Consider the following 27,931-nt stretch of genomic DNA (forward strand, 5'->3'; position numbering starts at 1 on the left):
TCTGGCTCTGTCGCGCCCATACGCAAGAGCGATAGAGATAGATAGCTACGAAAGAGATATTATCGTGACCGTTTGTGCATTCGGCTACGCACACAATATATCGGAGCGGTATCTGAACACGCTTATAGGCGTGGTTCAGATATTTTTGCGTGCCCCGGTCATTCAGATATATCTGATGGTGACTGAACAAACACCTATTTATTCAGCTAACCGTTTCCGACAGATTGATGACGAACGTTGTCAAACTTGTGCACGATATCGTGGTAATCACCCGGCACTAATGTTTTTCTAGCCCTGAAACGTCGTGGCCTCGTAAATCAGGAGGCCTTGCCCAGTGCGACCCGCCCTATACGATGGAATAATTTCCCTCCTCCCAAATAAATAAATTCCCCTTGCTCAGACCAGCACCCGTTTATTGCAGAGAATGAGAATTTAATTAAAAATGATGTCATAAATTTCTTATTTGCTGCGAGCATTAAAAAGTTACAACGGGATCAGGTTTTAGTACCGACTTTGCATCTGTAAACATCATACTCGTATAACTACGAATGTCTTGATTATTTATTTTTGTCGGGAATGTGTATTTAGTAAGTAGTAACTCTTTATTGCACAAAAACACATTAAAACGAATATACAGTGAAATGTGAAGTACAAAGGCGAACTTACAAGCACGAGGCTAAATTCAAAAATATTTTGATCACTTTAGGTTCGAGGTATACACAGAAAAAAAAGAGAATATTACTAGAATTGCCCGTCATCTTCTTATATAGGTATGTATACATATTATGCAGGTATAACATTAAATAAGTGAAACAATACAAATTTCTAATACATTAAAATTTCTAATACATATGTATGTATTTCTATTATAATACGTTCGACATACTTAATCTACATTAACAAGCAATAAATTAAAGTGTCATAGTTTCTATGTATGAAGGTTCTAGTATTTATTTAATCACTTCTATAAACCGTATATAGAAGAGTGAAATACGAATAAGAGTTCGTTATTATCTGAAACAAAAACATTCTTATTCATTTTCAAAGAACTTGAAACCATAGTTTTCCAACTAACACCCCCAAAGAAGGGTCAGAAAGGGTTCTGACTTTACTTGTTTTTACTTTTCGTGCATCTTTTTTTTTATGTCCCAAGAAACCCCTTGACATTTGGCAAAAATATTGTATCAGCTAACACAGTTCCTGTTATACTTAAATACACTTACAAAGTAATCGTTAGCTAAAATCATCCCCAACCCATTTATACATGATCTCTACTACAATATTTATGATCGACATTCACAAACAGGGGGGTTACCATGACGTACTAAAGACGTTCAGTTTAGGTTGAGAGAAAGGGACACAGCTATAGCAGTTACATAGCTCCGTCCCTCTCTCTCAACCTAAACTGAACGGCTTTAACACGTCATGGTAACCCCACTGAACGGTATTAGGCTCGCCACAGACAGTCTGAAAATTCATAATCTGAATTTGGATTTTGTATGCAACCTGACATCTGTCAATTTGAACTGACAGATCAGTCAGTGTCAGGTTGCATACAAAATCCAAATTCAGATTATGAATTTTCAGACTGTCTGTGGCGAGCCTTACTTGATTATTAAAGTTATATGTATTATGTATATAGTATATAGGTATATCCACTTTAAACAGGGACACATATACGGTACCCTGTCAGTAACAGTTGTAAAAAGGTGCAGCTATTGCTGATGACACTATGCAATAGTTACTTCTTAGTGGATTTGACAAAGGCAACAAGTCGGCATAGAAATGTCTCTCGTCGCCCTGCATAAAGAATTACGCCTACCCATTAAGATAAGGGCACGCACACGTAGCTTTTCATACATTTTTCCGCACACGTGACAGAAGCTGACGAGGTTATTTTGATAATGTTGTAATGCTCTTAGGCATCAACAATTTTACTTACTCGTTTTTCTCCGCTCATATTACGTTAATGCAGACTTCATCAAAGCGAAACGCTCACAAAGTGCAGATCCAGACCCGAGGGAAAAGGAAGATACCTACCTACTTATTTAAAATACTTACAGAACGATAGGTTGTCATTGTGATCGGGCCAAATTTCAGAGCAGTGAAATACAACGGCCTTTGAGATCTGAAATTGAAAACGGATAAAAAAACTGAATAAGCTAAGTAACGCACATATATCACATTGTATATTTATGTTAACGTAAAACTTTATTATAAATTGAAATAGATATCATACACGAAAGAAAAAACGGCAAGGCCCACTGGTGGCAGAGCCGCGAATCGAACCTGGGTCTTCAGCTTACGCGGCTAACGTCTTTACCACTAGACCACACGCCCGCCTTGCCGTTTTTTCTTTCGTGTATGATATCTATTTCAATTTATAATTTATATATAGTAGTGTGACTACTTGAAAAAACCGGCCAAGAGCGTGTCGGGCCACGCTCAGTGTAGGGTTCCGTAGTTTTCCGTATTTTTCTCAAAAACTACTGAACCTATCAAGTTCAAAACAATTTTCCTAAAAAGTCTTTATAAAGTTCTACTTTTGTGATTTTTTTCAATTTTTTTAAACATATGGTTCAAAAGTTAGAGGGGGGGGACGCACTTTTTTTCCTTTAGGAGCGATTATTTCCGAAAATATTAATATTATCAAAAAACGATCTTAGTAAACCCTTATTCATTTTTAAATACCTATCCAACAATATATCACACGTTGGGGTTAGAATGAAAAAAAATATCAGCCCCCACTTTACATGTAGGGGGGGTACCCTAATAAAACATTTTTTTCCATTTTTTATTTTTGCACTTTGTTGGCGTGATTGATATACATATTGGTACCAAATTTCAGCTTTCTAGTGCTTACGGTTACTGAGATTATCCGCGGACGGACGGACGGACGGACGGACGGACAGACAGACATGGCGAAACTATAAGGGTTCCTAGTTGACTACGGAACCCTAAAAACCGGGTCATTATTTCAAGGGGTTCTAAAAATGTTCAATAACAAAAATGCTCTTTTTGATTAGTTTTTTGTTTATTATGCATGTAGTCAGATATACAAATTAAAGTTTTAATGGTGTTAGAGATCAAAAATAATTATTTATGTAAAAAAAACTCAAAAAACTATATTTGGTGGTAACGAAAGTGACCATGATGACCACGAAAAATAACACTTAATCAGATTTTAAGCCTTTTACATATATAATAGAAATTATAGTTATAACATGATTTAGGAACCATCGATTGCAATCAGTCAGGTAGCAATGAACTTGACATAAACATTGCGCGTTCATTAAAAAAAATTAAAATAACTTGCTCACGAAAGTGACGAATTCAAATCATCACTTAAGGGACCGGCCACATCAGACCGTTGCGTGTCTCGGGGCGCGCAACGGACGTCGGCGCCACGCCACCTGAGTGTAATTCAAAAAGCGTCTCCTCAGTACATTTTGTATAGGAAGGACGTAAGGCGCGCCCCAGGCGGCGTGGCGGCGGCGTGGCGCGCGCCGCGCCGCCTGGGGGCGCGTCTTACGTCTAAAATAAACACAACGGACGTGGCGGGGCGCGGGCGTGGCGAGGACGAGGCGCGGACGGGGCGCGGACGCAATCTAAATTACACATAAGAGGCGAAAACACGGCGCGATGAGTCATTATACAGGCTGATTTTGTTGCGGAAACATATTAATATTATCAAAAAAACAATCTTAGTAAACCCTTACTCATTTTTTAATACCTATCCAACAATGTATCACACGTTGGGGTTGGAATGAAAAAAAAAATCAGCCCCCACTTTACATGTAGGGGGGTACCCTAATAAAACATTTTTTTCAATTTTTTATTTTTGCACTTTGTTGGCGTGATTGATATACATATTGTTACCAAATTTCAGCTTTCTAGTGCTTACGGTTACTGAGATTATCCGCGGACGGACGGACGGACGGACGGACGGACGGACAGACAGACATGGCGAAACTATAAGGGTTCCTAGTTGACTACGGAACCCTAAAAAAACATTCAGTCGAATTGAGAACCTCCTCCTTTTTTTGAACTCGGTTATAAAAAACAACCTTCATTGCCGGCTGGCAAACGGCTAACCGTTGAAACAGAAATATAAATGAAAGAGATAGCGGAAGGCGGCACCTGCGTTTACAGCTGCGTCGTCGGCGATTTCAAAGGAAAAAGCACGTGCAGCCTCTTGGCTACCTACACGGCCAGGTGCGGGCGTGGCTTTCGACCTTCGCGCCACGCAATAGAATTCAATGTCGCCTGCTCGTGTGCGGTTCGTTTGCTTTGGAGTGGCGGCGTTTTTAACATCAAAGGGGTGAGCCTATTTTGTGCAAAATTCTGTTATATCAATAACTTCTCATTTCACTAGATTATCGACATTGAATGTCGAGTATATATAGTATCAAATTATTATTTAATGTTTTAAAAATAAATTCTTATCAAATTATATAGTATCATCACTTTATTTCAGTGTTCGAATTTAGACACTAAAACCCCGCCCCTAAATTTGATGCGATAAGGACAATTGCTGCTCAGGCGAGAAATCCTGCGTACTTAATGAAAAATACAAAAATCGAGATTTCGCTCCCGATTGTTTCCTTCTCAAAAACTTCCTCTCAATCAGGATAATGATGAAATAATCTGTGTCGGACCGTTTCGATATTTTGGCTAATAATTGATCTCAGTTTTGAATACCACGTCTTTCTTTGTGGCAAATTAAATTTAGCCGTTTGGACCACCGATTATCACGAAACATGGCTAAGCACACTCCCGACTAATTCAGCTATCAAACAAAAAAAAACTAAATCTAAATCGGTTCATCCGTTTGGTAGCTACGATGCCACAGACATACACACACACAGAGACATACAGACAGACAGACACGTCAAACTTATACCACTCCGTCGTTTTTGCGTTGGTAAAAACAAACATGCCAAAAAAGCAAAACGGTGCGACGTGCGACACAGATATTGATAATAATAATAAGTACATAGGTATAAACCAGGGAGGAAATAATGGAGAGCGTTTACATGTCCTGTTTTGCCTTAATTCAATATCATCACATATTTTTGTTGCTGATAAAATAATACATCCTATATATCAAGCGGCGCGCCACCTGGGCGACGCTCGAGTTGTGTCTGCTAGCGGCGCGTCGCTTGAGTTGCCTGCGCCGCCTGCGCCGCGCCGCTTCAGTGTAATTTAAAAAACGTCTCCTCAGTACATTTTGTATAGGAAAGACGTAAGACGCGCCTCAAGCGACGCCGCGCCCCGTCGCCGCCACCGCGCCGCCGCCACCTCGTTAAATTACACTGAGGCGGCGTGGCGGAGACGTCCCTTGCGCGCCCCGAGACACGCGACGGTCTGGTGTGGCCGGTACCTTAGTTACCCAACTTAGTCTACGCCTTAACGTCTGAATTTAATCACTGTAATTGAATCAAATATTGTTTTAATTGTGATACCTATTATTTTTAGATCAGTATGGTATGCATGTTGTACACTTTCATATCAAACATCCCGACTTTCAGTTGAATTGTCACTTAGATGATTTTCGAATAAGGTTTTTCCGAGTAAAGGTTTTCCTGTGATCGCGTTGTTCCAGAACGTTACGGTGTATTTGTTTAATAAGCTTATTTTCTCTTTTTTGCCAGCAGATATCTACAGATATCGATGTCTTCTAAATGAATCTTAACCATGTCTTATTCAATTTAAGTTTACTAATCGATTTCGTTTTTCCTTTGGTATCTTGTTTTGATCTTCATATTATTTCCTTTTTCAAGATTTTCTTTGCTCTTTCAAATTGTTTTTTGTTGTTTTTCTCTTATCTGTCATTCAAATTTGCCAATCTAGTGTCTAATATTTCCACCTTTCTTCTTAAATAATCTACATAATCGTGTTTTAATTTCCTGCTATTTTTAAGAGTAGCTTTTTTACCCGCAGACGCGCGCGAAGTGGACGGGTTATATTCTGATATTTCACTTGAAGGTGGCGTTTCTTCTCTAATAACTCTTTTAGTATATTTGGTTTGTTTTGCTTTATTCTATCTCCGTAACGTTTAGCTCGATCCCTCCAGTTTTTTTTTTCGCGTAGCTTTGTTCACGAGAAGTAAGTATCTTCTCGTGAACTATGGTATTTAAACAGTATTTTTTTTTAAATAATAATCCATTTTCTTTTCTTATTTAATACCTTTCTCTAGCTTACTACCTTACTTCTGCTATGAATGACATTGGCATCCGTTTAAATTTTTTCAGACATTTTGGCATAATTGAACTGTAAAACTTATTTTATAAATTTAATCACCAAAATAATTTGTATTTACCACTTCGTACTATTTCTACATATAGGTGTCACACATGTCAAAGTATTATAAGCATATATCTTACAAAGAACTTTAATTTAATAATTCATCTCCCGATGCATCATTTTCGTGGTCAAAAAGTCCGACCACACTTTCGTGTCCGACCACGAAAGCTTTGACTGAATAGTTTTTAAGTTATAACGGACCACAGACCAACCCCTATAGACATCTATTACAAGACGACGAAAGTGACGGATCACGAAAAGTGACGACCACCGAGAGTGACGATAGTCTGCTTTAACGGATTTATACTGAATAGCTTTTTTAAGTTATAACTATAGGAGGTTCTCTGTGTACTTACATGGTCGACGTGTAAATTAACCCCAGAAAGCATGAATTAAGCATATTAATATAATTTAATAATTAAACACTTACCTAAACTTAAGTCAACAAAAGTGACGCACGATCTTTGACACAGACTTGACAAGATACAAGATCATTTTATTAATCATAAATGATGTCCGTCATCGGTGTCCAACTATTTACCAAACTTTTGACGCAGAGTATCGGTGTTGCTAATGTATTTAAAAAGTATAAATACTACGATGTGACCAGTTTTTTTGCCAAAGTTATTACTAAATATGAGTGACCACGAGAGTGATGATGGTTTTAGGAACAAATTAAATCATGTCAATATTGATATTCATCATTGCTGTATTTTTTGTGCTTTTGTTTTATATATAGCCAACATACTTCCACATAAGTATATACAGTTAACATTGCGTTTTTGCTAAATATGTACATATTTTTAACAGTAGTGAGCAGTAGACGATGTCTCATTCGAACTGACCACGTAGCGTGATGTTTATTACGTAAATCGGCGATTTCAGAAAAATATCTTACAATATTCTAAAAAACATTATTGGACGATAATATTATTAACAAAATAAACACGTAAAGTTAATAAAATATCATTTACTACGTATACTTTTCTGTACATCAAGTCTGAACACAGTTTCATGCATTGTAAATAATGACCCAACCCTAAAGAGAACAAATCAAAAATATTCAATAAAATAATTTGATTTGTTCCCTAGTTGTTAAACTTTATGTCAGTTTTAGTACTAAAATAAAGATGGACTGTGTAACCTACGTATAAGGCTAAATGAGAAGTTTTTCGATTCAGTTTGTTTTGTGAATCATCGTGTTAGCAATTCTTATGTTATCTAGAGCTAACGAAGTCAGGTGCACATGAGAATAGGCTAGTTTCCTTTACTTTAAATAAAATATTTTATGCAGTGCACGAAATAGGACCACATAATTAGAAGAAAAATATGGACAGAAGCTATGTTTAAACATAATTTCTATTTAATAAGTCAAAGAGAAAGATAAAAAAGTAAATTTATGAATTGATCGTGACGTCACTCCTCAGTATTTGATATTAATTCCATATTAGAAAATCGTTTTGGCAGTTCTTAATAAGAAGCTGATTTGACAAATAGGAAACTATATAGCATATTCGCCTGCAAGTGTCATTGACGTCATTGTGTATGCAATGAGTTACATGACATTGACGCTACTTTAATAAAAGTCGAAAATGACAGTACCTGTCTAAAATTATACGTGACGTTTCACAAACAGTTTTTTCATTAATTTTCATTTTGAATAAGTATTAAGAAATTGAAAACTGGAGGGATTGCATATTTCAATGCCTAATATTTATTGTGATAAATCACTACATTGAGCAAGCCCCAATTGTACCTATACAAGAAACTATTGTATTTAGGTATTCGTATTTTTAGACAATCATTGAGTCTGCGTAAAATTATAAACGAGAATATCGAAGACAGAGCTTCATGGCACATTCAAATTGTAAGTATGTATTTATTTCAGAATTAGCATTTTTCTCTAATCAATCGAATGGCCAAACTTGTTTTATGAATTCTAGGTCCTCACCCTTTGAGTGAACAATAACCGGCCAACACAATTTGATATGTATAGATATTGCAACGGATTCTTGGACAAAATATAAAACACTAGCTTTTGCCCGCGGCTTCACTCGCGTTAGAAAGCGACAAAAAGTACTCTCCATCCCTTCAACTATCACCACTTAAAAAATCACGTCAATTCGCCGCTCCCTTTTGCCGTGAAAGACGGACAAACAAACAGACACACACACTTTCCCATTTATAATACTAGTATGGATTAATTTTAAGTGTGGAAATCTCTATACTTGTCACTGTATCACAAAATCAGCAATACACTATAATAATTTGTATATATTTTAATATTTTTCACGTTGCTCAGCAAGGTGCTGTGAGTTCTCTGACAGTTATTAATGGAAATTATGACTGTTACCGTACCCAATCAATATAAACGTCAACATCAAACAAGAGTACCTCCCGTTATCTAATCTGTGATATTTCTCAGAGTAGTACATTGATTTTTCAAAAAACATTGAGTTAATTTAAAATGTATTTAAATCTATAAAACGTCTATGTATTTTAAAATGAATAAAGTTATGAGTTTGGTAGTGATATTTAGTAAAGACAAAATAGTAATATCAAACCGTTATACACCGTGTTTTTATTGAATTCCGTTAACTTCGGCATATAGTTAGGTCCATTATAGGAAACAGAATGGCATACCTACCTAGTTAGTTTTCTTAAAGTTGTAATTTTTCCAAAAAACAATATATCAGCGATAGATGATATAGCAATGGTTGTTGAGAAACGGGCTTTATAATTAACTCCCACTAAGTTATCAAAACTATGACATGTCAATCTCACATCGAACACACAAAGGCCGTTACTTAACAGCAATTAATGTAACATCTATCGCAGGTGTATGGTGTTTTTCGGAAAAAACTTACGAATAAAAAAAAAACTAACTTTGCTATTCTGTTTCCTATAATGGACCTAACTATATGCCGAAGTTAACGGAATTCAATAAAAACACGGTGTATAAAATTAATTAATCCGTATCTTATAAAACGTATAATTATAAATTGCCAAGCCCTTTTTGCCAAGAGTGCCACCGAAACTTAGTAGTTCGTGTGCTCTGCCTACCCCTTTATGGGATACAGGCGTGATTATATGTAGGTATGTATGTATGTTATATGTATGTATAATTATAAACAGCCATATTCTGTAGCTTGGTGGGCTCACATACGTCTACGGAGTTATACACCGTGTCCAATAAGTCCGAATACTCACATTTTACCTCAGTTCTAAAGATATAGGGATCACAGGCCATCAAATTCTTATTTAAACTAAAGAGTATATTCCTCTTAATAAAATACAAGCACAAAGTACATGAAATTTCCGAAGTGTCTAAGAAAAACAAAGAGGTAAAGTGCCAACAAAATACTTGCTCGGCACGCAGCATGGGAAGCATGGTCGCGCGATAGACGATAAAATATCAGGCTGTCCCTATCGCACTTACAGATAGTGCGATAGGGACGGCCTGCTATTTTATCGTCTATCGCGCGACCATGCTTCCCGTGCAGGTGACGAGTTATTTTTTATAAGGAGAATCTGTATGTGATAAAACTGACGCCACGTGTCCAAAATAAACTGTTATGGGTACCGAGGATAGATAACGTTCCGGGCAACTAGAAAAATGTGCCTAGGTTCCAGAGGGTCAGACTTCGTACTATTTCTACATATAGGTGTCACACATGTCAAAGTATTATAAGCATATATCTTACAAAGAACTTTAATTTAATAATTCATCTCCCGATGCATCATTTTCGTGGTCAAAAGTCACTTTCGTGTCCGACCACGAAAGTGACTTTTGACCACGAAAGTGACGGATCACGAAAGTGACGACCACGAGAGTGACGATAGTCTGCTTTAACGGATTTATACTGAATAGTTTTTAAGTTATAACGGACTTACATGGTCAGCGTGTAAATTAACCCCAGAAAGCATGAATTAAGCATATTAATATAATTTAATAATTAAACACTTACCTAAACTTAAGTCAACAAAAGTGACGCACGATCTTTGACACAGACTTGACAAGATACAAGATCATTTTATTAATCATAAATGATGTCCGTCATCGGTGTCCAACTATTTACCAAACTTTTGACGCAGAGTATCGGTGTTGCTAATGTATTTAAAAAGTATAAATACTACGATGTGACCAGTTTTTTTGCCAAAGTTATTACTAAATATGAGTGACCACGAGAGTGATGATGGTTTTAGGAACAAATTAAATCATGTCAATATTGATATTCATCATTGCTGTATTTTTTGTGCTTTTGTTTTATATATAGCCAACATACTTCCACATAAGTATATACAGTTAACATTGCGTTTTTGCTAAATATGTACATATTTTTAACAGTAGTGAGCAGTAGACGATGTCTCATTCGAACTGACCACGTAGCGTGATGTTTATTACGTAAATCGGCGATTTCAGAAAAATATCTTACAATATTCTAAAAAACATTATTGGACGATAATATTATTAACAAAATAAACACGTAAAGTTAATAAAATATCATTTACTACGTATACTTTTCTGTACATCAAGTCTGAACACAGTTTCATGCATTGTAAATAATGACCCAACCCTAAAGAGAACAAATCAAAAATATTCAATAAAATAATTTGATTTGTTCCCTAGTTGTTAAACTTTATGTCAGTTTTAGTACTAAAATAAAGATGGACTGTGTAACCTACGTATAAGGCTAAATGAGAAGTTTTTCGATTCAGTTTGTTTTGTGAATCATCGTGTTAGCAATTCTTATGTTATCTAGAGCTAACGAAGTCAGGTGCACATGAGAATAGGCTAGTTTCCTTTACTTTAAATAAAATATTTTATGCAGTGCACGAAATAGGACCACATAATTAGAAGAAAAATATGGACAGAAGCTATGTTTAAACATAATTTCTATTTAATAAGTCAAAGAGAAAGATAAAAAAGTAAATTTATGAATTGATCGTGACGTCACTCCTCAGTATTTGATATTAATTCCATATTAGAAAATCGTTTTGGCAGTTCTTAATAAGAAGCTGATTTGACAAATAGGAAACTATATAGCATATTCGCCTGCAAGTGTCATTGACGTCATTGTGTATGCAATGAGTTACATGACATTGACGCTACTTTAATAAAAGTCGAAAATGACAGTACCTGTCTAAAATTATACGTGACGTTTCACAAACAGTTTTTTCATTAATTTTCATTTTGAATAAGTATTAAGAAATTGAAAACTGGAGGGATTGCATATTTCAATGCCTAATATTTATTGTGATAAATCACTACATTGAGCAAGCCCCAATTGTACCTATACAAGAAACTATTGTATTTAGGTATTCGTATTTTTAGACAATCATTGAGTCTGCGTAAAATTATAAACGAGAATATCGAAGACAGAGCTTCATGGCACATTCAAATTGTAAGTATGTATTTATTTCAGAATTAGCATTTTTCTCTAATCAATCGAATGGCCAAACTTGTTTTATGAATTCTAGGTCCTCACCCTTTGAGTGAACAATAACCGGCCAACACAATTTGATATGTATAGATATTGCAACGGATTCTTGGACAAAATATAAAACACTAGCTTTTGCCCGCGGCTTCACTCGCGTTAGAAAGCGACAAAAAGTACTCTCCATCCCTTCAACTATCACCACTTAAAAAATCACGTCAATTCGCCGCTCCCTTTTGCCGTGAAAGACGGACAAACAAACAGACACACACACTTTCCCATTTATAATACTAGTATGGATTAATTTTAAGTGTGGAAATCTCTATACTTGTCACTGTATCACAAAATCAGCAATACACTATAATAATTTGTATATATTTTAATATTTTTCACGTTGCTCAGCAAGGTGCTGTGAGTTCTCTGACAGTTATTAATGGAAATTATGACTGTTACCGTACCCAATCAATATAAACGTCAACATCAAACAAGAGTACCTCCCGTTATCTAATCTGTGATATTTCTCAGAGTAGTACATTGATTTTTCAAAAAACATTGAGTTAATTTAAAATGTATTTAAATCTATAAAACGTCTATGTATTTTAAAATGAATAAAGTTATGAGTTTGGTAGTGATATTTAGTAAAGACAAAATAGTAATATCAAACCGTTGTACACCGTGTTTTTATTGAATTCCGTTAACTTCGGCATATAGTTAGGTCCATTATAGGAAACAGAATGGCATACCTACCTAGTTAGTTTTCTTAAAGTTGTAATTTTTCCAAAAAACAATATATCAGCGATAGATGATATAGCAATGGTTGTTGAGAAACGGGCTTTATAATTAACTCCCACTAAGTTATCAAAACTAAGACATGTCAATCTCACATCGAACACACAAAGGCCGTTACTTAACAGCAATTAATGTAACATCTATCGCAGGTGTATGGTGTTTTTCGGAAAAAACTTACGAATAAAAAAAAAAACTAACTTTGCTATTCTGTTTCCTATAATGGACCTAACTATATGCCGAAGTTAACGGAATTCAATAAAAACACGGTGTATAAAATTAATTAATCCGTATCTTATAAAACGTATAATTATAAATTGCCAAGCCCTTTTTGCCAAGAGTGCCACCGAAACTTAGTAGTTCGTGTGCTCTGCCTACCCCTTTATGGGATACAGGCGTGATTATATGTAGGTATGTATGTATGTTATATGTATGTATAATTATAAACAGCCATATTCTGTAGCTTGGTGGGCTCACATACGTCTACGGAGTTATACACCGTGTCCAATAAGTCCGAATACTCACATTTTACCTCAGTTCTAAAGATATAGGGATCACAGGCCATCAAATTCTTATTTAAACTAAAGAGTATATTCCTCTTAATAAAATACAAGCAAGTACATGAAATTTCCGAAGTGTCTAAGAAAAACAAAGAGGTAAAGTGCCAACAAAATACTTGCTCGGCACGCAGCATGGGAAGCATGGTCGCGCGATAGACGATAAAATATCAGGCTGTCCCTATCGCACTTACAGATAGTGCGATAGGGACGGCCTGCTATTTTATCGTCTATCGCGCGACCATGCTTCCCGTGCAGGTGACGAGTTATTTTTTATAAGGAGAATCTGTATGTGATAAAACTGACGCCACGTGTCCAAAATAAACTGTTATGGGTACCGAGGATAGATAACGTTCCGGGCAACTAGAAAAATGTGCCTAGGTTCCAGAGCTCACCATCGGCCCAGGTGTGGGATGCAGTATGTAAGCGAGGTAAACTACCTTCAGTACTTACAGATAAAAGCGTTAAAATCAACGTTTTTTTCTTTAAAACCAAGGTTTTGGAGAAAAAAATGCCTTAAAGTTAAAAAGGATGCTTGGGAATGAGTATCATGTGTCCCAACAAGACGCACCTCCAGCACATTCGGCAAATGGTATTCTAGCGTAGTTTCAGACTAATTTGGCAGTTTTTTATCCGAAACATGAGTGGCCACCCAGGTCTCCAGGTTTAGGCGTATTAGACTATTTTGTATGGTCATACATGCTTTGAAGACTAAATTTTTATAAAATCATAAACCTAGATCATTTCAAAAAGGTTATCGAGAGTATTTGGGATGAAATGTGAAGAAAACGGTGCGTGCCGCGTGTGATCCGTTTGAGAAGCGTTTGAGGCTGGTAAACAAGTTAATGCTGGAGTTATTCCAAAACATTTGTTGTGAATGTAGTAAATAAGAGTGCCATTCATAATAGTTATTTGTTATACAAGGGGGCAAAGTTGTATTTTAACGCCGAGTGTGGAATTGAAAAACGAGCAAGTGACAGGATTCTATAGTTGAACCACGAGCGAAGCGAGTGGTTCGAGAATAGAATCCTGAACTTGCGAGTTTTTTAACATACGAGAAGTAAAATACATTTGCACCCGAGTGTAACACAAAACTTTTCCCCTCACTATAGCGAGGAAACTACAACGCAAAAAAATGCGTTTATCACAGCTTCCAGTAGTTCCACAGGTGGTAAATCATCTTTATTACCTACTTTTATCAATTTTAAAGCAGTTAATTTGACTTTATTCATATTTCACCTACTTTTATCAATTTTAAAGCAGTTAATTTGACTTTATTCAAGGTCAAGTTACTTTACCCACTAGTGGATAAAATGCGTTTTTACCCGCTGGTATTAAAGGACAAAACACGTGTTTCCGAGCTAGTGAGGGGAAAAATATAATAATAATGTAGTAACTATTTGTTCATTTTGTTTTATTGGCTATTTGTGCTGTATTCAAACTTATTGGACACGGTGTATGTATATGTTTTTTCAGCACACCAACTGGTAAAGGCTTTCTTTGCTATTCGAAAACAGATAGCAAAATTGCATTTTATCCACAAGAGGGCAAAATAATTTCATACAAATTTTAACTCGATGTCTTAATCTAGCTGCTAGATTTTACCTTTAAATGATGATTTTGAATCATAAATATTGAATAAATTGATGGATTTCATTTATGTTGATGTTTTATAGTTAGTATTTTGTTCGTGTTGGTGTGGTGAACAATTTTGTGTTTCACTCGGTGGCCTTCGTGCCTTGATACCCTCGCAACGCTCAAGATTCCACTTTTTATTGGAATCTTTCGCTTGCTCGGATATCAATATTGGCACGTGCGTTCAAACAACTACTTTGCCCCTTATAAAACAAATAACTATTTCCTATTACTTATAATCAGAATACGCCTGGCGATGTTGCTACCGCTGAAATTAGACTATGAAAATAAGGTCGTAATTTTATCCTCTGTTATTTGTGGGACGTAAGTACTTATGATCTTATTAAGAGAGTTTAACCGTAGGCGTACTCGTGCCACGCACCTACGTACCTACATGTGTAGGGTAAATAATTATGTACAGCTACTTCACATACTTAATTCTCGTCCACACACGGAATAGCAAATAAAATATTTAAAAAAATATGCTTTTTGGGTACTTAATACTATTTTTATGTTGCAGCTTATACAGCAAGCACATTTTTTATTCAAACTTTTGTCAAATAGAGGAAACCTAGCACAGTAGGTACGGAAAGTAGCCCAGTAACCCTGTAAGTCGAAATACGAACTATTTTAAAACAAAAAATTTAAACACATGTAAGTCAGACCATTTGACGTGTTCTGAATTTTGAATATTAGTTGCTTTGAAGATTGGGGAGGTCGTGTACATATTATTACCTTTGCATCAGGACGAGAAGTGCCAAACGCGCGCGGCCATTGGCGGCCCACCAGCCGCTCTCGTACACCGCGTCCGCTACCCCCACGCTCTGTGAATAATACAATCTTTATTCACTTACTCTGCGCGTCCTCTGTGGAGCCCGTAATCCTTACACTGACCAGAATGGACGCCACGCCAACGTATAAATATACGAGTCACATTACGTAAAAGATACAAAAGTAACTTGTTGTTTGCTGAGGTAAAACTTTGTTTGTCATATTGCATTCAAAATCGGATAGTCTAATGCTAAATTAAATTTACACGTATATTTTTTTTGTAATATTTATTAATTTTATTAAAGTTAGTTTTAATTGTGTGTCTGTATATTGTCTTAACATGTATGTACGCCTGGGAAGGTAGAGTTTGGTGAGACTACTAGAGTAGCAAATGTAACCTTATATATTATGTAACCCATTCTCCACATGCAGGAATAAATCATTTCATTTCATTGGAAAATAAAATTCCTAATCGTTGCGATAGCAATATTCAAAGTTTAGGTTATTCGGAGTAATTACTTATCATTCAAAAGATAATATATTTTTATTTAACTAAAACTATACCTACTACCTATTACTTAAAATTTAAGATTATTTAATAAAGTTTTTATGGCTTACTCATTCTAATAAAATTACTTCAAAGCCACCTCTACACCTCAGGTGTAATTATATATTTAGATGGAATTTTACGATAAAAATAAAATAAGTGAGTGTCACTACCTGTATTTCTGAAAAGCGAGGATACGATCAAAGGCTAGGCATTTATTGCGATGGCTCGAATCCGTAGGAATAAACCGCCAACCCTCACAGCTAGACATTTTGCTGCAGCTCCCACTCGTAGGATTTTGCTCTTCATTTCAATATTATTACTGCTATGCGCAATTTACTACGATTTTTATACCAAAATTCAAATATTGGTTCAGTATGGAATGCACCACTATGGTGTGTACAGGCGTGCCTGTTAAAATCTAGATTGGTCAGTTTGGTCACCCTTTCTGTGAAAATATAACTAGACTGTCTAAATCTAGTATAATTTTCATAATAAATGTAACTCAAAATGTGTTATGCCGAATACTCAGCGAGGAGAGGATGCCGCCGAAACTACTAGTAGTCGTGAAATCTCCATATATATGTATACGGCAGCTTATTACAAACATCAAAGAGCATTCCTAGTATGACGGGATATGTCATTAATTAATTAAACGTGCATAACATAATTGCACTATGAAAATCAGCCTTTAGTGCAAAAAAAATAAAACAAGTCTTACTGCTCGATAAACGTCATCGGCGTATGAACACAGAATCCCAACTTGAGTCATCACCGCGCCCAGAAATATTTTGTTACTCATTTCCATCCACGGCTCCAGGAGCTAAAATAAAAAAAACTATATCTACGAGTACTACATACTTATATAGCTAATTATCTTTGTAGTTCTGTAACAATGAAGTTAATTGTACTGAATTTATCGCGAACAAAAGAAGTAGTGTCCTTTGGCAGTTTTGCACTTAGATTTCAAAGGAAGATTAAATAGGTCCAGTAGGTTCGTTTAATTCTCTCAATCTCTCAGTGCTTGAGCATGAACGAAGTGGGTTGCTATCGACGCCAATATTATGTTAAAGGACGCCTTTGGTTCAACAAAACTGTATTTTTTATTTTATGTAGAGGCACAATAATAAACACTGCACTCAAAACTTACAACGATGACAAAAACGACGCAGCATATGTTACCCGAACTGAACAGAACGTTGATTAGGTTGAGAAATGAGAATGTGTCCTCCAAGTCGTTTCTGTAACTGTAACAAATATCCAAAAACATAACAAACATCCCAAAAAAATTCTATGTACCTAAATACAAACAAATATTTAAAAAAGTCGGATTCACAGGTACATACCACTGTTGGTACTTATAGAACTAAAATGAATAATGGTACGAGTATAATGTAGGCATCGACCAAATCGACCTGCTATTACCTATTACATATAATGCAGGTTATAAAAAAAAACCGTCATCTATATTTTAAATAATTAAACTTTTTTACCTAATCAGGTTCTTCATCGTATTTAACACGCTTAACTTACTTGTAGTGCCCGTCGAGTATTCTTTGAGAGCTTTTACCTAATGAGTCTCTGATGGATCTTAACAAGTTTCACTATCTCGTCGTAGCAATCGACAGGGTCTAGCGACGCCCGCTCCGGGTCCTGGGCAGCCAGGCGCCGGACCTTCACCTGCAGCAGCCGCAGCAGCATGCTAATGTGGCTTGCCATCGTCGTGAACATCATGTCGGACGTCAACATGCCCCATACACTGGCCGTGCCTGCCGAGAATTAAGGGTGGCTCAAGTTATGAGAATGAGACAGGACAAGACCTAGGCCCGTCTCTTAAGGTATTTCATATAAATATAATTCACATAGCTCTTCCTAAACTGCTGCATTTGTGTATATGTCAATGGATTTCTTGGGATGGTGGGCGGAAACCGATGAACCTGCTATTAGTAAAGTATGTAAATCTTAGAAAATCGCTTTGGATGAAAATTATTTCTGAAAGGTTTAAAAACACCATTAGTCTGATAGGTGACGCTGCTAGTATAAACTAAACTGGGTGGCTAGCCGAATGGCACAATCGCTCACGAAACGCTCACGAAACGAAGCGCTAGTAGATATCTATCTCTATCGCGCTTGCGTATTGGCGCGACAGAGCCAGCGGCGTATCGCTTTCGTTTGGCGTCGGAGAAATGCCATTCGGCTACGGGGCCAGGTTTAACAATGGTACACTCGTAAAAATAATCTAACTTACTTACCTGAAAAAACTTCAAAAGCGTAGACAAGTTCATGGTAAATATCCTTAGTCTTATCGAAGGGATATGAGGCGTGCCACACATAGCCCAAATCCGAAGGTTGATTTTGGATTCTCCGATAAAGATGAACTCCTATAGGCGTTACGTTATACATGACGACTCCAAACACATTGAAAAATGTATAACCTAATGAAGAAAAAATATATTAAAAACTTTATTTTTCCATAAGTTCACTTTTATGTTTAGCAGAATTTCTTTGTACTCAAATGCAATTATGTTAATGACTACAAGTTAGTCCAAGAAAATATAGCACAATACATTTATATTTAAAATGGAAAGGAGCCCCCCCGTTCAACTTGGGAATTTTAGTTAAATATATGTCACCGTAAAATTGTAAAAACCGTTAGTTTATAATTTCACTAGCGAGATTATGAACTAACGAAATATTGTGAACCGTAACGTACAGTTCACAATTTGACGGATTATTTTTACGTTAGATTATAATCTAACGAAGCGAAACCGTCAAATTGTAAACTGTCATGGCGTCGGAACGAAGCTAGCGCTCTGATTGGTCGGTTTTATAGTAGATCGTTCTGTGGCCATAGAGTGACTGACACCAATAGACACTGGCTATCACAGATGTCAATCAAAAACCTCATTAAACTTTTATCATCAAAATTCGATATATTGTTTAAGGAAATGGTCGAACTCGCCAAATGTACAAAATTGTTAGTTACTTTGCTTGTTATGTGGCGGCTTAATTGGTATATTTCTTGTGATTTAAAATTAAGTTTTCGAAAAAAAACCGTGAGAATAATCTTACTAGTGAGATTATAAACTGACGAGTTATGGTGAACCGTAACGTTCACAATTTAACGGATTATTTTTCGTTAGATCAAAAATCAAAAATCAAAAAAAAAATCAAAATAATTTATTCAGCAAATAGGCCACAGGGGCACTTTTACACGTCACATGTACATAGGTATTTAAAAAAATATTTAAAATTGAGTTGAAATTACAATTGATACCATTATATACTAATTCTAAGTTCTAACTAAAGTTAACTCTATACAATTAATTAGAGATGTAGAAGGTCTCTAAATGTCGAATAACAACCAAGAACTACACTAAATTTTAATATAAAAAGTACAAATACAAAAAAAAAAAAAGTCTAAAATTACTTTAGAGGTGCAAATGACTCTAAATGTCACAACTAAAAATAAAATGTATATCTACTTAATCTAATTCTCCTTAGAGATGTATATGGTCTCCATGAGTCAAAATCATATATTTAAAATATTCACTAAAAGAAAGGAAACAAACGACAACCGAACAAAGTGTCTTAATTTAATAAAAATTAGAATTAAAGTTACTAAGTTATAACAGCCCCAGTAAGCTTAAACAGACCGGTCTTCACAGACGGCACCCGTTCACGAGTATGACGCGTATCTCAGCCATCGCCTCCCTCAACCTTTATTCGGGAAGGTGGCGACCCGATCAACGACGCCACCGAAGCAAAGACTTTTAAGTGTGCATGACATGTTCAAGCTGCCAGGCTAAATTAAATATTCAAATAATAAAACATAGCTGTAAGACACTATATTCTGTGCTCGTATGTTACAAAGGAAGGAAATATAGATTTATACAATAAAATTAAAGTAAGATAAACATTAAACATTAAACACATAATCTTGGAGATGTATAAGGTCTCCAAGTGTCCACAACTAAACTTAAATAAAAACAATATAATCAGACGAGAATATGTTCTCATACGTCAATTGAACACTAGTATGCTTAATTACACAATGCAGAGAAAATGAAAAAATATATACGACTTCATTCATCTATTGACAAGCAACCACCTTAAAGGCATCCCTATCATCTATAAAATCCTTCACAGTGTAGTACGCCTTACATAACAACAAACGCTTAATGCGTGCCTTAAATTTGTCAAATGGCAAATCCACTATATCGGTTGGTACTTTGTTATAAAAACGTGTACAGTTCCCGACGAAAGACGTACCAACCTTACGGAGACGGTGGGCGGTCACAGCAAGTTTATGTTTGTTCCTTGTGTTATAGTTATGGATGTCACTGTTAAGCTTGAATTCGTGGATATTTTTCCGAACATACATAATATTTTCGTATATGTATTGAGAGGCAACGGTAAGAATGTTCACCTCTTTGAATTTTTCTCTTAAAGATGCTCGACCGCCCAATCCGTAGATTGAACGGACTGCTCGTTTTTGCAGCACAAAAATAGCCTGAATGTCTGCAGCTTTTCCCCATAACAGGATCCCATATGACATAACACTGTGGAAGTAGCTAAAGTATACCAGCCTGGCCGTCTCTACGTTTGTTAGTTGTCTGATTCGCCTTACTGCGTAAGCTGCAGAACTAAGTTTGCCAGCTAAAGTGGCTATATGTGCATGCCATTGCAGTTTTGAATCCAAAGTGACTCCAAGGAAAACCGTTCGATCTTCAAATTCCAGCGTTTCACCTTTCATTTGGATCTTACTGTTATTTATCTGCTTAACGTTCGGAAGCGCAAATCTGATGCACTTGGTTTTCTTGGCGTTTAGAAGTAAGTTATTCGCCGTAAACCAGTCTGTTATGCTAGACAGTGCATCGTTGATGTTATCGAAGCTGCTTTCCTTTCTGTCAACTTTGAATATAAGAGAAGTGTCGTCAGCAAATAACACTATATCATGTTTATCTTGCACTAGTTTCGGTAGATCATTAATGTATACTAAGAACAGGAAGGGACCGAGAATTGAACCTTGAGGCACTCCAAGTGCTACCGGTGAACCTGCTGATTGAGTCCCATTGATAACAACTCGCTGAGTTCTGTCGGAAAGGTACGATGAAACAAGGTCAAGGGCAGCAGCTTTAACCCCATAGTGGCTCAATTTTCTCTTTAAATTCTCGTGATCAACGCAATCAAAGGCCTTTGATAGATCACAGAAAATTCCAACAGCATCTTGAGCTCTTTCCCAGGCGTCAAAGATGTGTTTTAGAAGTACCACACCGGCATCAGTAGTTGAACGACCTCTGGTAAAACCAAATTGATTATTGTCAAGCAATTTATTTCTGTTAAAGTGAGACAACAGTTGATTAAGAATAAGCTTCTCAAAGACCTTACTTAGCGCTGGTAATATTGAAATAGGTCTAAAGTTGGTCGGGTCTGATTTCGTTCCTGATTTAAACAGCGGGATAATTTTGCTGTGTTTCATAATATCAGGAAAAATGCCAGTTTCAATACATCTGTTGAAAATCTCAGCTAAATAGGGTGCGATTGATTCTACTATTGAGTCTAATACTTTAACTGACAAGCCCCATAGATCTTCAGTTTTCTTTAAATTTAAAGATCTGAACGTTTTAATAACTATGGTCGGAGTAACATAAGAAAATGTGAATATTTCTGAACATTCTTCTACATTAGCTTGCAGCATTTCTTCAGCGACAATTGGCGATGAGTTAAGAGACTTTGTTGTCTCTGCCGGTATATTCGAGAAAAATCGCTCGAAGTGATCTGCCACTTCACGGTCGGAACTTACTAAAGTATCAGCAACTCGTAGGTTGTAGTGCCGTTCTTTTATTTTACGCTTTCCTGTTTCACTGCTGATCACTTGCCATGTAGTTTTAACTTTATCGCTGGAATTTAAGATCTTTTTGGATAAATAATCAGCTTTAGCGGCGACACACATCGTTTTAAAAGATTTCGAAAAATTCTTTACGTACTCTATAAATTCCGGCCTTTTATCAGTTGTTCGCAGATCATACAAATCATAGAGCCGGCGTCTCTTATCGTGAATATCCGGCGTAGCCCAGTCGCTAAATTTAACCTTGACCTTGCTAGTCCACAGTGGTCAGAACTCAAGGTGTTTATTACAGATTTACTAATCGCAATATCGGAAGAGAAACCGTCAAATTGTAAATTGTCATAATATGCGTCAGGAGCTAGTGCCCTGAATGGTCTGTTTTTTGTTAGATCGTTCTGGGCCCATAGAGTACCTAACATAAATGGACACTACAATCACAGGTGTCAATTATTAGTACATTACTCTTCTTTCAGTCGTGTTTTGATTAATAGACACTCGTTTCAAACTTCCTCTTTTTTGCACTTGTATCGTTCGACGTTTTTCAATCCATACATATGGCCCTTTAAAATTTCGATATGGGCACATAATCAACCACATCTCGCACTAGTGCTATAAAACTGCACCATGTGTACTGAAATATACCTACTTTTTAATACAGTTGCTCAAAAAGTGCCCGTTTTTTGTCTGTTTAGCGTGCGAGAAGTTGTATTTTACGCACTCATGCGTAAAAAGTATGCGTTCCATTTTACGACTACATACCGAGCTGTTTTAATATTAGTCTATTTTACTAATACGGCATAAAACTATAAACTTACTATTAAGTGATTAATGTTTAAAACATTGATATTTCATAAATGTAATTGTTTACTTTTAGTCATACTAAACATAAGTTATAAAATGGATTATACTTTGAAAAAGTGGCTCATAATGAGTCGTGTAAGCAGGACGTGAAATGGAACGAAACGCGTCGTCTGTCATTTAAAGTAGTGGCGTCTTACCAATGTTACCAACTTAACGCAAGCACGTTCAAAAACCTTAATATGTTACGCGATTTGTCATAATCATTTTATGTTATTTGCAATACTTCGAGGCATAAATGAGTCGATTGAAATTATGTTGGATAGATAGCAAAATCGAAAATATGAACGCAAGTTTAAAAGCTTCAAAGATAGGTACGCCTGAATTTTAAAAAAATGCGTCAATGTCAATGCGAAAATTGGGAGTTCGGATTGTTTATCGTTTTATTTCGTTGTGGTAGTGTTTTTTCGCAACTGTACTAAAAAACGTCGTTCGTCACACGTGCGAGAAAGTCATTATTCACTCGTCTCGAGTTTTGCCACTTGCGTGCCGCTCGTGGCAAAATGTCTCGGGACTCGTGAAGTAATGACATACTTCTCGCATTTATAACGAAATGTACTATTTCAGTACAGATGGTGCTTTTTTTATGCTTTAGTGCGAGAAGTGGTTCATTATATGTCAGGACGAAACTTCGGAAGGCCATCTGTACTTGAAAACGTTATACGATACACGTGCGAAAAGGAAATTCGTAACTCGTATCGTGGCGTGTCGATTTAAAATATTAATTTATCGCCACTCGTTTCTAACTTCCTTTTTTACGCAATTGTATCGTAATTAATTGACATCTGTGATTGTAGTGTCTATTTATGTTAGGTACTCTATGGGCACAGAACGATCTAACAAAAAACTGAGCATGCAGAGCGCTAGCTTCTGACGCATATGAGAGTTTACAATTTGACGGTTTCTCTCCGTTAGATTATAATCTAACGAAAAATAATCCGTTAAATTGTGAACGTTACGGTTCACCATAACTCGTCAGTTTATAATCTCACTAGTAAGATTATAAACTAACGGTTTTTTTTCAAAAACTGAATATTAAATCACAAGAAATATACCAATTAAGCCGCCACATAACAAGCAAAGTAACTGACAATTTTGTTTATTTAGCGAGTTCGACCATTTCCATAAACAATATATCGAATTTTGATGATAAAAGTTTAATGAGGTTTTTGATTGACATCTGTGATAGCCAGTGTCTATTGGTGTCAGTCGCTCTATGGCCACAGAACGATCTACTATAAAACCGACCAATTAGAGCGCTAGCTTCGTTCCGACGCCATGACAGTTTACAATTTGACGGTTTCGCTTCGTTAGATTATAATCTAAGGTAAAAATAATCCGTCAAATTGTGAAATGTACGTTACGGTTCACAATATTTCGTTAGTTCATAATCTCGCTAGTGAAATTATAAACTAACGGTTTTTACAATTTTACGGTGACATATACAAGTGTTATTAACTAGATTTATCGAAAAAAAATTGTCCATTAAGAACAACTCAGTCAAAAGATATTTCAAAAAAATCTTTAAAATCGAGGTTCCGCTCTCGACTCTTTTCTCCTTCAAAACTTAATCAATCGAAACGAAATTTGAGAATCTGAATAACAATGAAATAATCTAAACATATTCGATACACCGCGGGCCCTATAATGATCTAATTTTCTATTTAAGTACTTCATCAACTTTTTCCGACAAGTCTAGTTTAATTATAGAGAATTCCCAACGCGAAAACCAACTTTTACTTTTCTTCTCTAGCGATCGCTTTCATTAAATAATCACAAGAACACCGTAATTCGTAATATTGGGTTCCCTCACCAAATTATGTTGGTCGGCATTAATTAAAGCGGAGACTTTTAAGTAAAACAGTTCAAGTTCTTACAAGATTGTCCCAGCCGAAGTGCTCTTAAGCTTTCTTGCTTGATTTTATCCTCCTCCTCATCTTCGCAGGTTACCGGCCATATCTCTGCTAAGTCAATCACCAATTTTCTGAACATATGGCGTTTGAACCACAGGGTAAGAAGCTTGCTTGAACCTGGAAACAAATAAAATGTAAGAAATCCATTTATATACTTACATGAACATATACTTTCAAGTATAAAATAGTTGCTTGTGGCTTGGTAACAAGGATGATGGCGACCTTTCCTCGATACTTACTACTTCCTCGATACTTGTGCGAGGAAGTCGAGCTTTTCGATGACCAGTAACTTCGAATGTGTTCCTTAGATTTCTGTAAAAATCTCTGCTCTCTGGGACCGCAAGCATATTTAACATGATGATTCCGAGTTTTTATAACGGTATAAAATAACTAAAACCCTTAAAAGCAACTTTCGAAAAAGGTTTCATTTCTTCGAAAGTTGCAACCTAAAATGAGAGTAATAGAGCCTCATCAGCGAGATGTACTTTATTAATGTGTTTATAACCCCTCCACGGCGAGTCTGCCGCCCGTGAACTGAAAGAGTCCTTTACCTGCCTCGCCAATTCACTACGTGGCCTGTTACCGGGCTATGAGATTCTTTTATATACTAAATGGTAAGCTTTTAGTGTTTGGCACGAAAGATTTAAAAGTGCTATTTGCTAAAAGAATCTATTGTCTAGGTTCCACATATATATTTAATTTAAAAAAAAGCATTTAGGAGGACGCACATTGTACCAGTGGCGACAACGTGGTTGAGAAGCAGGCCAGCTACGTACGAATAGCTCACCTCGCCTAGTCAGGTCGTCCTCATACTCGACCTACTCATTAGTCTATACAAAGACGACTTACCCATCATACCGTACCCCACAATATGCAGGCTGGCGACGAACTCCGCGACGGACGTGGTATTGAGAAGCAGGCCGGCTACATAGCTGACTTCGCACGCCACCAGCAGCAGCAGCGCCAGCGCAGACGCCGCGTACAGCGCGACGCGTAATGCGCGCGCCCATACGCTTCTCGGCACCTTGAATGTATGTAATACTTACCCCCTTAGAGCTACTTGCACCACCCGATTAACTCAAGGTTAGTGAGCTGTCAACTGTCAAATTCCATATAAAATAGTGGGTTAACCTCGGGTTGACCCTCCATTTTCGGTTGGTGCAAGTGACCCATTCATAATTTTCATAAAGGTTCACTAAACTTGACAAGCCGATAAAAATCGTGTGTCTATCATACCAATATCTACCTCAGGAAGGGGCAAACGATTTTTTAACTTTAAAGAGAATCGAGTGTATAGCTAGAGAATGAACTGTCAGAGTAAAATGGCTTGCTTTACTGCATAGACTACCATCTCTCGACACAAGATTGAATCACATCAGTTTTGACAATTTGACCCATATTACTTGATATAACCTTATACTTAGATAGATATACTTGATATAACCGAGAATCAACCAAATGATGTCATCTGAACGTGAATAAATGTTTCTAAATGGTTCCCAGGTACGTTTTTTCATAGATTTTTACGGACTTATATAATGTATTTGACTTTTAGTAAATGTTTAGGATTATAGTGTGTACATTATGATGATGATGATGATTATGATAGAAGTGCCAAAATTAGGGAATTCGCAACGAGTCACCGATAAATTAAAACAGCACCGGAGGGAGTTTAAGTCTACACGAGATACGAATGACCTGTTTGCACGTGTATTCATGTTATTGTGTACAAAATTACAAAGTAAATATGTATTTATCTGCAAAGCTTCGACATAGTCAGGTAAAGTACTTAGCTACTTTTCACACTAGTAAACTACTGGATTGTTCACACATTACACAACTACAAAAATTCATGACAGTATTTTTTTACTGTCATGAATTTTTGTAGTACGTACAAAAGCTACACCTCCCAAAGAGAATATTACATGTGATGGAGCTTAATTTACAAAAAGATATATTGTGACTTTGTTTTGCATCTTAGACCCGAAATTGCGGCGGTTAATGCCAAATGATTTCCTAAGTACATACTTACTTCCAAGACTTTTCTTCATTTTCGAAATAGTAAACCTAAATTTTTTTTTTTTTTTTTTATACTACGTCGGTGGCAAACAAGTATACGGCCCGCCTGATGTAAAGCGGTCACCGTAACCTATGGACGCCTGCAACTCAAACAGTGTCACATGCGCGTTGCCACCCCATTAGAAACTTGTACATTCCCTTTTGCTGTGTTAAGTACACAGCAAAAAGGAGTGTACAAGTTCCAAGGAGGGTTCGGGTTGCCGACGACTCAAAGGACAATAAACGGAACAAGTTAGTTCCGTAAGTCCTCCCGTCATCAGCACACCGCACCCTCGTTGAGCTCTGGCAACCTTACTCACCGACAGGAACACAACACTATGAGTAGGGTCTAGTGCTATTTGGCTGCGGTCTTCTGTAAGGTGGAGGTACTACCCCAGTTGGGCTCTGCTCTAGATTCGAACGAGACGATATCCGCTGTGCTGTGCCCTACCACACAAAGCGGAATATCATTCGCTATGCCCTACCTCCTACAACATAATTGAAATACATAAAAAGGAATAATAAGTATGTATACCTCGTCCGTAAACGACAGCCCGATCATATGGGCGCAATAATTGCATAGTTCTAAACTTTTATTAATCTCAGCTCGAGCGCGTGTTTTCACGTCCATCGTTATATAAGTATTGAAATTGAAATATAGAAAAAATACCGAGAGATCACACATTTCCATATTGCCCGCCCCGGGGGTTAACCCTAAATTGCCCGGCGGCCTTTTATCGCTCTCTGAATTTTATAAAAGTATTTAATCAGAAAATAGGTCGGTACCAAACGAGGTCAATTACGTAATAATCAGCTTGAAAATCTAATATTCGCTTTGGCTCGTTATTGGATTCAAAAATTCAATATTTTTTCCGTGCGGATTCTAAGAAACAAGTACATACCGTAGCTTTTAATATTACACTCTACCGGAACAGTGTGATTTCTATCATTTTAGTAAAATATATTATTATAACTAAAAAATGTTATTAAATCGGCTCAAACCTCAAGAAAGTAAAAAGTACATTTATGCCTACTTATTTAGATATACATAACATAATATTAGGGTGAGATACAAATACATGATATCTAAGAAACAGAAATCGCTAATTAAAATTTAGTCACTTGATAGTTGAAGATTAAGTGTCCTATTTTATTTGCAACTTTCATTAATGATATTGCATAAATACTTATTTTGAAATTTCCTGAAATAA

General features: G+C 36.4%; 1 protein-coding gene across 1 annotated transcript; it reads right to left on the reverse strand.

The window, feature by feature from the left end:
* Positions 1-884: 884 nt before the first annotated feature.
* LOC125241684 (odorant receptor 4-like) lies at positions 885-27,351 on the reverse strand. The gene is made up of 10 exons (XM_048150265.1): positions 27,256-27,351; positions 25,512-25,686; positions 24,627-24,779; positions 18,293-18,475; positions 17,611-17,809; positions 17,191-17,287; positions 16,762-16,863; positions 15,458-15,546; positions 2,062-2,128; positions 885-1,014 (listed from the first exon to the last, which is right to left on the reverse strand). The coding sequence occupies exons 1-10, from the start codon at positions 27,349-27,351 to the stop codon at positions 955-957; spliced, it is 1,221 nt and encodes a 406-aa protein (XP_048006222.1). The 3' UTR covers positions 885-954.
* Positions 27,352-27,931: the final 580 nt, after the last annotated feature.

The sequence above is a fragment of the Leguminivora glycinivorella genome, chromosome Z (genome assembly GCF_023078275.1).
Source record: "Leguminivora glycinivorella isolate SPB_JAAS2020 chromosome Z, LegGlyc_1.1, whole genome shotgun sequence".
In the NCBI taxonomy this organism is placed as follows: domain Eukaryota; kingdom Metazoa; phylum Arthropoda; class Insecta; order Lepidoptera; family Tortricidae; genus Leguminivora; species Leguminivora glycinivorella.